Source organism: Mesoplodon mirus (assembly GCF_964341445.2).
Source record: "Mesoplodon mirus genome assembly, chromosome: 7".
Classification (NCBI taxonomy): Eukaryota; Metazoa; Chordata; class Mammalia; order Artiodactyla; family Ziphiidae; genus Mesoplodon; species Mesoplodon mirus.
The window spans coordinates 75,417,958-75,431,758 of NC_138983.1; the positions used below are offsets into that span (position 1 = coordinate 75,417,958).

The 13,801-nt window shown below is 46.6% G+C and overlaps 1 protein-coding gene across 1 annotated transcript in view; it reads left to right on the forward strand.

Moving 5' to 3' along the window:
- The window catches only part of LOC309808807 (forkhead-associated domain-containing protein 1-like), a gene marked incomplete at both ends in the record, with an annotated part of 80,793 nt that overhangs the window by 24,254 nt on the left and 42,738 nt on the right, over positions 1-13,801 (forward strand). The window contains one exon of the mRNA XM_082629382.1: positions 12,092-12,362. Coding sequence (XP_082485508.1) covers positions 12,092-12,362 — 271 coding nt within the window. The remainder of the gene's footprint in view (positions 1-12,091; positions 12,363-13,801) is intronic.

A 13,801-nucleotide genomic window follows, 5' to 3' on the forward strand; every position in this document is an offset into this window, starting at 1 on the left:
GGGGAGGGGGGTGAGGTGTGGGGCGCTTAGGAATCCAGATGTGTTTGCAGATGTCATAGTGGTTAGAGCACGTGCCCTGAGGTCAGGCTGACTCCAGCGCCGTCCCAGCCCTGCTCTTGACCGGCTTTTATACTGGACGTGCACAAATCATCTACCTCTCAGGGCCTCGGTCCCCACTCCTGTAACAGTAGTTCCTACCACCTTGAGTGACTGTGGTATTAAGTGGGCAAAGTGCGTAAATTGCTTAGTCCAGCATCTGGCACCTAATAAGCACATGATAACCCTCAGCTTTAGAGTCAAGCAAACCAGCATGGAGCAGCCAAGATGCCTCCTTTGTAAGTGTCCTTTTGGACAGGGAAACCTCCCAAGACCTGCCCCCACTAGCAGATAAATACATTTGCAGATAAATTACCCATAGAATAACATACAAGATGGAAAAATATAAAGAAAAACTCTCGTTTGACAAAGTGCATTGGCAGGCAGGTTGTGCCCAGGACCATCCTTTTTTTTTTTTTTTTTTTTTTGCGGTCGCGTGCCTCTCACTGTTGTGGCCTCTCCCGTTGCAGAACACAGGCTCCGTACGTGCAGGCTCAGAGGCCAAGGCTCACACGCCCAGCCGCTCTGCGGCATGTGGGATCTTCCCGGACCGGGTCACAAACCCGTGTCCCCTGCATCGGCAGGTGGACTCTCAACCACTGCGCCACCACGGAAGCCCCCAGGACCATACTTTGTAAATTATAGCTCTCTCATCAAAGTATTACCTAGGGCTGCCATATTGCACAACTCCAGGGTCACCATTCACAACGTAGTCCATGTGGATGGCGCCCACTGAAGCTGTGCAGGACATAACCCGCAGGGCCATCTGCAATGCCCTGAAGCAACCGTTGATTAATCCCATAGAGTCTTGGCACCAGGCGTGGGAAATTGAAGTCCCAGAGTCAGGTGTGCTGCCGTGTTGTGGGTTTTGTTGGTTGTTGCCTTTACTCGTGCTTTCTGAGCTCTGGGAAAGGAGGTGTGGAAACAAGCTGTGCTAGTCACAGTGGCGCCGTTCTTACAAGGCAGCTGAGTAAGGAAACCCACGTCACCCGTATGTATCCATCATGTCTTTCTCTGTTCTGAAATACGGCAAAACGGATGGAAATGGCCAGAATGAAAAAGGAAGCCAGGCGCCACAAATGACGTGCCGAGTTGTTCCATGAGGGGGTTGACAGCTCCTTGTCGGCAGCCCCCATCCCCATGACTGCCTGTGTCTGGCCTTCCCTGTTGCCTGCTCTGCCCTGTTCCCAGTCCAGCCAGACTCTCCCACGTGGCTCCTGGATACTGTCTTCTGTCCCTGCAATGTCATGACGTCCTGTCTTGCGAGAAGAGCGCCCTCTGTCGGCCAATATTCCTTGCTGCTTTAATGGGGAAGCTCTGCAGAACACAATCGAGAAAGCAAGGCCTTTGGAGTTAGATGGACCCAAGTTGAAATGCCAGCTGCAACTGACTTTACCTTTCTGAGCTTCAATTTCCAATTTCTGCCAAGGAGCTACTCATTAATCCCAGGTCCCCTTTCCCCCTTCAGTTGTTTTTATAGAGGTCCCTGGGACCACCCCTATCATGGCATAAACTGAGGCTCAGAGAGTTTCAGCGACTTCCCCAAGGTTAGGCATCAGTCATATAGATCCAGAGACAGGATTAAAAGCCAGCTCTCCTGAGTCCCTTGGAGGCTTTTCCTAATAGCACGAAGCATCGTGGGGCCGTGAGAGCCCAGGCAGGTCCTTCACTGCCCAGCGGTTAAGGAAGGTCTTGCAATTCCCAGTCCAACCTGCAATTTCACACTCTGACAGGGGATGATTCATTATGTGGGTAAAAACGAAAGCCACTGATAATAGAAGAAAATGCATTTTCAGTTATCTGGCTTCCTTGCTTGTTTGGCTCCACTAACTTTTTTTTTGGCTGCACCAATGCAGGATCTTAGTTCCTCAACCGGGGATCAAACCTGCACCCCCTGCATTGGAAGCGTGGAATCTTAACCACTGGACGGCCAGGGAAGTCCCTGGCTCCACTAACTTTTTTTCTTTAATTATTTTATTTATTTTATTTATTTATTTTTGGCTGTGTTGGGTCTTCATTGATGCGCGCGGTCTTTCTCTAGTTGCGGCGAGCGGGGGCTACCCTTCATTGCAGTGCGCGGGTTTCTCATTGCGGTGGCCTCTCTTGTTGCGGAGCATGGGCTCTAGGTGCATGCGCTTCAGTAGTTGTGGCATGCGGGCTCAGTTGTTGTGGCTCGCGGGCTCTAGAGCACAGGCTCAGTAGTTGTGGCCCATGGGCTTAGTTGCTCCGCGGCATGTGGGATCTTCCTGGACCAGGGCTCGAATCCCTGTCCCCTGCATTGGCAGGCGGATTCTTAACCACTGCGCCCCCAGGGAAGTCCATCCACTAACTCTTTACCAGGGATATTGCTGCCGTTCCTGGACAAATTCAGTTGCCCCCTTTCTTCTTCTTTTTTGACGATGGTGATCATACCTGATGGCTAATGTTTTATGCTCATTTATTATGGATCAGGAAGTGTTCCCAGCATTTCACGTGTACTATCTCACCCACTTCTCACAGACTAAGAAATGGCTGTTAGTATCCCTATGTCTTACAGACAAGGCACAGAAATGACACACTCGTCAGGGTCCCAGAGAAGGAGCAGAGCCGGGAGCCGGACCAGAGTCTGTGTGACGCCGGATCCCAAGGTCTTAACCCGAGGTCGGCACGTTATGGCCCAAGGCCAATGCGGGCCATCGCCTGCTTTTGTAAAGTTTCCTGGGAACACAGCCATCCCATTCATTTCAGTATTGCCTGTGTTGTCGGCTACAACGGCAGAGTAAGCTGGGCAGATCCTATGGCCCACAGGGCTGGAAATGCTTACTGTCTGGCTCTACAGAAAACGTTTACCAGCCTCTGCTTGTAACATTATGCAGTACTGCCTCTTTCATTTGACTTGGTTTCTAAAAGAAGAACTTAAAATAGAGGGGGGAGCTGGGGAGAAAGAACTCACTCAGATTGAGCCTTACTGTGTGCCAGGAAATGTGCTGGTTAATTGCTTAAGTTTACTGAGGAATAAGAAAAAACAGACAAGCTGGAAAACTAAATTTTGAACAGTCTTTTCAATACCTCTTTAAAAGAGAGCTGGAAATATGTGGTTCTAAATATACATACACATATATATGCATTTGCAAATATAGTAATAATATAATTACATTGACATGGATCTGATAAATGTACTAGACATTAACATATTATATATACAACAGATGCATATTACAAATTTTGCCTGTTTCTTCAACTGGAAAGTTTTCTTTTAAAACTGTGGACTGTTGGGAATTCCCTGGTGGTCCAGTGGTTAGGACTCAGTGCTCTCAGTGCTCTCACTGCTGAGGGCCTGGGTTCAATTTCTGGTCAGGTAACTAAGATCCCACAAGTGCACGGCGAGGCCAAAAAGCTAAATAAATAAAACTATGGAATGTCTTCCCTGAGTCACTTTTGAAGCAGAAATTTGGGATTTGTAGTCTGAAGCCTGCTGTAGCTAGAGAACTATTTATCTATCAAAGTTTCTCTAAGCAGCGTTTTACTACTTGTCTTATGATTGATTCCTTGGTCTTAAATCATTCTTCTCTGGAGATGCTGCTTTACTTTTATAAGTTGAAAGGTAAATTTGGTGCATGATGACAGTCTGGTGGGTTTTATTTGAGCATGTCATAACCTTTAAAACAACTTTCACTCTGAGTACATAGTGATGCTTATGCTAAAGTCTCAGTAAGCATACTGTCCAGGAAATTTGATTGTTTGCAAGTATCAGAAAACCAACTAAAACTAGCCTAGGCAAAAAAAAAAAAAAAAAAAAAAAAAAGCTCATGGAACTGAAAAGGCCAAAAGCTGCAGCTTAGGCCCAGCTGGATCCAGGCGCCCAAATCATGGTCAGGAATCTGACTCTTTCTTCCCTGTTAGCTTCCCAATCTCAGACAGACTCTTGCCTCACCTGTAGGAAAGTGGCCACCAGCAGCCCCAGCACCCTACAAAGTAGCAGTTCCAGGGATAGAGCCAGCATCTTCATTGACAGTGGCTTGGATCACGTGGCTTCCCCTGAACCAATCACTGAGGCCATGGGCCAGGAATGCTCTGATTGGCCAGGCCTGGTTTATGGTCTCACCCCTGGGGTGGAAGGGTCAGAGTTCTATGGACTCAGGATTGTCAGGGAAAGGGTGTCTTCCCTGAAAAAAAATTAAGGTGCCCATCCAGAAGATGGAAGAAATGGATGCAGGGGAGGCAAAAACAAAGAAGATGTCCATGACATTAGGAAGCATTCCTATTGCCTAAGTGGAGCCTTCCTAACAGGATTTGCCACTAAGGATCTGGGGGGAGGAAAATGACGAATAATCCACTTTTCCATTGGAAAAGTCCCAGGCCAGTCTCCAAGGAAGCAGAGTTGCTCATTTCTCTCCTGTGGTGAACTGGTGTGATGAGAAGCTCAGAGTCAGGGCCTTAGTTGTCCATCCCCAAGAAGGGTGATGTTTCCACATTCCTGGGACCTCTGAATAGGGCCCGTTGTTGAGGAGGATGTGGCTTTACTGTACCGGGGGTTGAGAAGCCGGCAACTGAGTGAATGACCAGAGAGTATGGTGCCCTTCAGAACAAAGCCTCTTTCTGGTCAAGCTTTGTCATCTCCTACCTGACCTTGTAGGATTTCCTCTACCCTGTGCTCTTACAGGTCCCGTGGGGACTTACTGATGTGATGAGAACTCCTGAGGCTGGGTGTTTTATATCAAAGGCGATTTCCCGAGACCAGTGAAGTGGAGGGCACGGGGCAGCAGACAGCCTCAGGCTCGGCCTCTGCAGCAGAAACTCACACAAAAGGACCCCTGAGGCTGTGTTGTCACCAGATGTCTACAGGCGATGCAGATGACATCGGGGGAGGTGGAGACGGGAGCGCGGGCTGAACCCTTAGCATCCTGCTGAGACAGAACCCAGACTCGGTCAGGAACCAGGCCGCGTCCTGCTTCCTCTGGCAGACCACACCCTTTGTTACCAAATCAGAACCACGTTGCTCCTTCTCTGAACTTAGTTGATGATCATTCATTCATTCATTCATTCCGTCTCTCTATCTGGCAAGACCCAATTGAAGCAGGCCAAGTCTAGGGGTAGCAAAAGCTATTTGCAAAAATTCGGCTGTTTTCTCATTAGATTCTATTTCCCATTTTATGGACTGACCAGGAAGCTGATTAGAACTTGAAAGGAAAGGAAAAACCGTAAGATTGAAGATTTACAAGAAAATGGGAAAATTAGATGGGCCAGATCTCCTTTAACACAGCTGGGAAAACCCCAAACGAATGGCTTTTCTGAACAGCTCAAAGGGACTTAATTCTTTTAAGTTCCAAAACCTAAAAATAATGTATAACTTGGCGGTTCTGTGTTCTAAATGTATAACCCTGATTTCTCACACTGAAGCCCCGTACGTGATTTACCCTTTTCTTGGGGACATAGAATTATTACCCGTCTCTGAGTTACGGTGACACCCCGGTAGCTGTTGAGATAAAGGCCATTTGTCCTGGCACCAAGTAGCACCCTCTCCTGGCTTCTGAGATCTACTGGCCATGTTTTCTAGTCTCCATTCTGTCTTTCCAGGTCCATGGCTCCTCCATGCTGCGGTCAGTGTCCCTGCTCGCCACCATCACCCCTACCCCCCAGGCCCTTCCAGACCATGGGAATTAAGCTCCACATCTATGTATGTTAAATTTTTCTGTAAGGAAGCCGGTCTCTTCTCCCTCCTTTATGTATTTACTCACTAATGTATCTATGTCAGTATGGATCCATGTATACTGATTTTACACTTTGAATTATAATCCAATACTCATTAAATATTTCTTCGCTCAAATTCTTCCAGCCTTGGCCACTGGGAGCTCTTTCAGATTGCTTGCTGTGTCCTTGAGCATCTCCCCACCTTTTCGTTTTGGGCACTTGCTTACTCTCTGCTGTTACAAGATGCACCAGGCTTAACATGTGTTTTCCCCATCCCAGCCCCAGAATCAAAGTGCTTTTTATTTACACTCCATTTGCCAAATGTTCAGCTCAGTCAGCGAACACCTACCATGAGTAGTAGGCACTCTGCTGGGTGCCAGCACAGCCAGAAATTGCTGGTAAATATTTAATGACCAGCTCTCTGGAAAAAGTAAAGTACATGGGTGCATAGCATAACGTTTACTGATATAAAGAATGTGTAGCACAGTCTTTCCATGTAACAAGAAATGCAGTACTCTTTCTTGTAAATTCTATATAGCCAGCTGAGTCTCACAGAATGCTTTCATTGACTTTAGGTGAACTCTTGTATCCATAGCCAATTTCTCATTGCAGTTGACGAATGAGAGAGTTCCCAACCTGAGCACTCGTGGGTATTTTTGGATATTTTGGATTTATGAATAATACAAGTGAAAAAAGAAAGACGTTAGAACTTCACATGTTCATCAGTGACATGAGTGACTTTGTTGCTGCATCAGATAATAATTTTTAAATACTGGAAGAACGTTTCCCCAATTTTTTGCTCTATTCATAACATAACGGCTAAGACACAACATGCTTTTGTATAATCTGCATTGTTAACATTTTCTCCATTACCGTCTTAAGTCTAGGCAATCAACAAAACAAACAAACAAACAAAATCAAGCTCTACATGAACCACCATTATCAAACATATTTATAAAACTTTTTAAAAACCAAGCCCTCATTTATAACATTTCCTGATTTGTATGGTGTAATACGCCCTCCACGGTCAATTTCAAGCTCCCAATGACACATCCCTGAATACAGAGAAGGAAAGAGAGGTGTGGTAACACATTACTATGTAACATTTCCAACAGAAACATATAGTAGAGTGAAATAACCTCAAGAGCATAGGTAATAATAAAATAGAGTAAAATAATTAGGAAGGGGTGACTTTTAAGTTTGTATACCAATTGTTTCTGATATAATTTAATTGTAAATTTATGTAAGTTAATTCTTATTAATGGCTGTGTTTATCAACCAGTTGGCAAAATTCCTGGACATTTAACAATCAGTTCTCGTGGGCGGGTACCAGCTGGCCCCAGCACTCCTCTGGTACAGCAGTGAACATACCGCAGGTCTTCCCGGATGGAGGCTGGGGTCCTCTGAGCTGCTTCCAGGGCGTGGCATGTACCAGATGAATAACACTTCCATAAGACAGTTGTCAGTGTTCCTAGAAAATCCCATTTCTAAGTAGCCCATGCGATGTCTTGTGTTTTTTCACACCATCTAATGTTCATTTCCTTTTTTTAACTTGGAAAATATCCTATCATTCACTAACCAATCGTCTAAGATCCGTTTGTGAGTATGGAAAGCAGGTAATAAATCATGACTTCGAGTAACCTAGAAGTCCTAAAAGCACAGGTATTGGAGTCAAATTGTGTCACCACTTCCTGGCCGTGAGATGTTGGGCAAGTCATTTAACCTCTCTGAGCTTCAGTTTCTTAATCCACACAATGAGGGGTAAAATGCCTCCTGCAAGATTATTCTGGAGATCAGATGAGACCACATGCATTAAGTGCCCAGCACAGTCTGTGGCACATCTGAGGCTTCTCTACACAGTGGCTCATAGCCGTTGTATTGTCCACAATTACTTACAAATGGCAGAGCACATAACAAGCTCTCCAAGGGCAAGGTCTAAGTTTCCACCTTCTCTGCAGGCTCCAGGGCTTCCTGGCAGAATTCATGTGTACTGTAGGCACTCGATGTGCAAACTACTTCGAATTTTTTTTAGGGTCTCCCGTTCAACTTATACTCTTTTCAGGGTTAGAAGCAGATATTGGGGAGATAACACAAAGAACAAATAGATAATTTGAAAAAAAATAGATAGTGATTTCTTGAGTAAATCATTGACCTGTGTTTATTAAAGCTAATATAAATTCAGCCGTGGATGTGGTCATGGTTAATCCAGGTGGTTGACAACCTGCTTTTTTTTTGTTTTTTTTTGGTACACGGGCCTCTCACTGTTGTGGCCTCTCCCGTTGCGGAGCACAGGCTCCAGACGCGCAGGTTCAGTGGCCATGTCTCACGGGCCTAGCCGCTCTGTGGCATGTGGGATCTTCCCGGACCGGGGCACGAACCCGTGTTCCCTGCATCGGCAGGCGGACTCTCAACCACTGCACCACCAGGGAAGCCCCAACCTGCTATTTTAAAGGTAGTATGGAAAAGAAATCAGGAGTATCACATATGCTACCTCAAAAACAAAACAAAAAACCCAACCATGGCAACATACCATATGGTCAGAGAACAGACACAAAGAAAGAGAAAAGGCATTAGCGTGTATTTTTAAACTAAAGTTTCTAAAAACAGACTTGAAGACTTCCCTGGTGACACAGTGGATAAGAATCCACCTGCCAGTGCAGGGGACAGAGGTTTGAGCCCTGGTCTGGGAAGATCCCATATGTCGTGGAGGAACTAAGCCCATGCGCCACAACTACTGAGCCTGCGCTCTAGAGCCCACGTGCCACAACTGCTGAGCCCATGTGCCCCAGCTACTGCAGCCCATGCGCCTAGAGCCCACACTCCGAAACAAGAGAAGCCACCACAAGGAGAAGCCTGTGCACCACAACAAGAGTAGCCCCCCGCTCGCCGCAACTAAAGAAAGCCTGCACGTAGCAACGAAAACCCAACACGGACAAAAATAAATAGAATTAAATCTAAAATAAATAAATAATAAAAACAAACTTGTTGATAACTGACCTTGACCCCATGCTTCCTGTACAGCCCAGAGCTAGCTTTTAATGTGAGTCTTCTTCTTATGTTTGCTTTTCTCCCTGCCTGTATCGTTGTAGTTGCCAGCAGCAATTTCTGAGAAAACCTTGACCTTCCCTTTGATAAAGCAAGCCGGGAAACTAGAGAAAACCAACTTTAACCATCCAACTAAAGCTACCCTCAACCAACATGCTTCAGAGAAAAAAAAAAAAAAACCTTTATTTTTAAATTTTTAAACCCGAAGAGCTTGGAGTCTCTGCTGCGTTTATACATCTTTGGCTCCTTCCCACTAGGGGCCCTATCGTTCGGGCTCTGTGTGCTGCAAGCAACAGAAACCAGCTCTAGCCAGCCTCAGGGATGGAGCACTTCAGGGTAGCACCCCAGCCAGTGCTCAAAACCAGCTTCCTTATTTTCCCCACCATGTTCACAGCAGCATAGTTATAATAGCCATGAGGTAGAAACCACCCAAGTGCCCATGACGCTTAATGGATAAAAAAAATACACTCTAAACTGTATGGTGGAATATTATTTAGCCTTAAAAATGAAGGAAGGGCTTCCCTGGTGGCGCAGTGGTTGAGAGTCCGCCTGCTGATGCAGGGGACACGGGTTCATGCCCCAGTCCGGGAGGATCCCGCATGCCGCGGAGCGGCCGGGCCCGTGAGCCATGGCCGCTGAGCCTGCGCGTCCGGAGCCTGTGCTCCACAACGAGAGAGGCCACAACAGTGAGAGGCCCGCCTACCACACACACAAAAAAATAATAAAATAAAAGAAGGAAATTCTGACATGTTACAACATGGATGAACCTTGAGGGCATTATGCTAAGTGAAATACGCCAGTCACAAAAAGACAGGTACCATGTGATTTCACTTATTTGAGGTACTTGGTACTTAGAGTAGTCCAATTCATAGAGACAGAATGTTGGTCACCACGGGCTGGGTGGCGGAGGGAATGGGCAGTTGTTGTCTAATGGTTAATAGAGTTTACGTTTTGCAAGACGAAAAAGTTCTGGAGATCCATCTCACAGAAATGTGACTATACTTAACACCACTGAACTGTATGCTTTAAAATGGCTAAGATGATAAATTTTATGTTGCAGGTTATTTACCACAATCTGAAAAATAAATAAACAGCTTCCCTCTCTCCATGTCTGGGCTCCACTCCCTCATGCTGGCTGCATTCTGAAGTCCCACCAGGTCACTCCAGATCCTGGTGTCCAGCCAAGTCTTCTTAGGTCTCCTTGGCTCTGATTGGATCACTTGTCCCACCACTGAACCAATCAGTATGTCCAGGGAATGTGATTGGTTGATTGCTTAGCCCCACCCACAGCAATGGGCCGACAGATTGGGAGGGAGATTCCTGGAATTTCCAGAAGAGCCAGGTGGGTTGCGGCCTGTCCACTACGGCAGTGAACCACTTGAGGCATGAGATATGAGCACTCCCTTTAGCACCCTGGCAGTTAGTGGGCAGTGAGGCACATCTACCTGAGCATCCCAGCACAAAAGGGAATTCCTCCATACTACCCGTGGTCTCTCGATTTGTTTTCTATCAGGCGGGGGTAAAACATATTCAAATTTCCCCCTTCCCACCTTCAGCCCTTTCATTCGATAAATCTTTATTAAATCGATGAGGAAAGGTTGTAGGAATGATTGAGGCAAGACAGCCCCAGAGGAGAGGACGGGAAGGGATAGGATGGATGGAGAAGTGAGTGCAAGGCAGAAGCAGGACACCTCAGCTTCTGAAAGGAGAGAAAGGAAGAAAGCTTAGGTGGAGACCGAGGTGCCCACAGTGGAGAGAAATTCGAATCTTCACATAAGGTAACAGAGTTCTGGAACACTGCCAAGTCCGTTCCTGAAACAGGTTTCAACGGGGCCAGTGTCATAAATGCTGGGCCAGGTGTCGCCAGGCAATTGGAGTTTGATTTTCCCGAACAGTGTTCTCCCTGACTCCAAAAAAGTCTTCAGGGGAATTCACCGGATTCTTGACTTGGCTGGGAAAGACTGTAGCTAAAAGACTGGTTTGGGAACCTGAGTGAGTGGAGAACCTTCCTCTTGAATACAATCCAGCTGGAGCTATAGGAAGTTCTGTCTGCCAGTGCTCCTATTTCGGAAGCATTCTGTCCTGTTTCTCATTGCGTGTCTGCAGTCTGCAGAAAGAGAAACGTGACCGCCACAGGCGGCAAACCTTTGAACTTAGCTTCTTCCTTGAAAAGTGTTTTTTTTCTGCCAAGAGACTGGGGGCGGGGCAGAGAAGGGAGAGAGAGACAGAGAGGGAAAGAGCTTTCCAGAACTCCAGTCCCACCACCCTCTCCACCACCACCTGAGCTTGGTGAAGTCCTTAACCTCTCCAAGCCTCATTTGTAAGCTAGGAATAAGGAGAGCTCCTCCCCTTCAGGGCTATCGCGAGAAATCGGTGAGTAATTACAATAAATGGTAGCATTCACGATGTCACGGTTTAACCACTAGGCTCGGGGAGGGACGGCCACAACAGCATTAACCAAGACAAAGCCAGGTGTCAGCACCTCTCAGCATTTACTTCTCCCGGTGTAGATGGATTTTGATGTGCTCTCTAATGAAAGTAGCTACAGACATCTTCCGCCGGGTCAGATGAAAAAAGGTTCCCTCGATAGATATTTATGGAGCGTCTGCCAAGAATCAGATGTGGCAGATGTTGAGGATCACAGGCTAATGAGCCAGCTGGGTTTCGAGCCAGTTGGGGTGCCTTCCACCCCAGAGCTCTCGGCTTCGGGGAACAGGTGGAATGGGAGTGCCAGGGAGACACACAGTGTGGATGTGTGTGTCCTGGAGAGCTGGGCTTGAATCTCGGAGATGTGTTCATTCATTCTTTCAACCAGTATTTAAGGACCTACTGTGTATGTGCCAAGGGTTTATTCTAGGAGCTGAGGATACGGTGCTGAGCAAGGTAGACAAAAAGCTGTCAGCCTCTCAGAGCTCAGAGGTGGCGTTGTACCAGCTCAGACGCTCACTGCCAAATCTGTGGTCCTGGGAAAGTCACTAGGTCTTGCTCAGCCTCGGGCTCATCACAGAGCATCAGGGGTATTAAATAAGGTAATGCATGTGAATCTCTTGACTGGGTGCCTGGCACGAAGGCTGCACCCAATAAATGGTGGTGTGATAGTGTGCAAGGTGAACCATGGTGGGGACCGCCATCCCAAATTTGGGGAGAGTGTGGGAGGGATTCTTGGGAGAAGTGACTTATACGCCAAAATCTAGGGCAGCAATTATGTCGCCGGGACAGAAAGGTGAAGACCACCCCAGCTGCTCGTAACCTCCCCTGACCCTCTTGTCTGCCCCTGCAGGTCTCCTTCCCATGGGTGAGGGGCCCAGCACCTTGGCCAAGGCCACAGCCACCTTGGGCCACCCAGCAACTGAACCAGTCACCCTCACCACCACAGACCCCCTTCTACCCGGGCATCTGGACAGCGCCAGTGCAGAGGAGCTGGTCGCAGGGGTCCCCCGAGCCCCCCATGGTCCCACCAGCCTCCCACAGGCGGCCCGTGAGTGCCAGCGAGAAGATGTTCTCCTTCAAGGTGGACAGAGCCGCCCACAGCGTTCCCATCATCAGGCAAGGTACTCATGGGTGCTTCCTTGGCGGCTTAGGGGAGGGGCTTTTGCTAGGAGGATGGGTCTCAGTTTCTGCTTTCCCCTTTTTTTAAAAATTTTTATTGAGGTGCAGTTGATTTATAGTGTTGTGTTAGTTTCAGGTATGCAGCACACTGAATCTGTTCAACATATACATGTATCCACTCTTTTTTAGATTCTTTTCCCATATAGACCATTACAGAGTATTGAGGAGAGTTCCCTGTGCTATCCAGTAGGTCCTTCTTAGTTATCTCTTTTATGTATAGTATTGTGTATGTCAATCCCTCTCTTCCAATTTATCCCTCCCCCCTCTTATTCCCGGTAACCATAAGTTTATTTTCTACATCTGTAACTCTATCTCTGTTTTGTAGATAAGTTCATTTGTACCTTTTTTTAGATTCCACATATAAGCAATATGGTATGATATTTGTCTTTCTCTGGCTTTTGCTTATGTTCTCTGGTTCTGAAGTAGAACATAATCAAATGTGAAAAAATTGGGATAAGCAGAAAGTTAGAAAACAGTAAAAGATAAGCTGTCACCCTTATCACCAGAATTCTCCCTGTTGACTTTTTGGTACAAACTCCTCCAAGACTGTGCTCTGCCCATCTGCACACATCAGTACCTCTGTGGTGAGTGTGTGTGTGTGTGTGTGTGTGTGTGTTTGTACATATATATGAATATATATGAATGTGTATCAGAATCTAAATTTATATACTTCGACTCAGATGTACAGACATATTGGTAACTGAAATCCCTCTTGCCTTAGGAGGTTTTTAAATATTTTATTACCATTTTACAGGTAAGAGGAGACTGAGGCTTATGGAGAAAATTACTTCTCCGGAGGTTATGTATTCAATCTAATCTAAAATAACGCTTTTCAGTCAAATTTAAGGCTGGTTATCTCAGTGACTGTCACTCACAGCCTGGTCACTTTGGGGACACACAGCCATCAGGGTTTCCTTCTCCCCCCCTCCCCCCCAGAAGGCCTCATGGCACTTGGGGAGGAGACTTCCTGTCTGTCACCATCCTCTTGGCCTTGCCAGGCTTACTGGCAGAGTAGCTGGGTCGACTTAGTCCCTGGCATGATTCCCAGGTTTCTTCTGTGGCCACTGGTGTGAAGGTCCCATTCTCTGTTTTCTGTGTCCCAGCCCCAGACCCCTCTGAGTCCCCAGGTCTCTCGATGCCTCCACACCCTTCCCTGGTCTCACTCAGGACCACTCACCTAGTCACTTCCCTCAGCCATTCAAATAATAGTTATTATCCTGAAATAAACAGACTAAGGAGCAAATGAAAGGTATCTCTGCAGTTTACATCATCATCATCATCATCTAAGGAACGCTCATGTACCAACCACCCAAGTTAAGAAATTACTCAGCCATTTCCCCCCAGCATTTTTTTTAATTTAATTTTATTTATTTCTTTATTT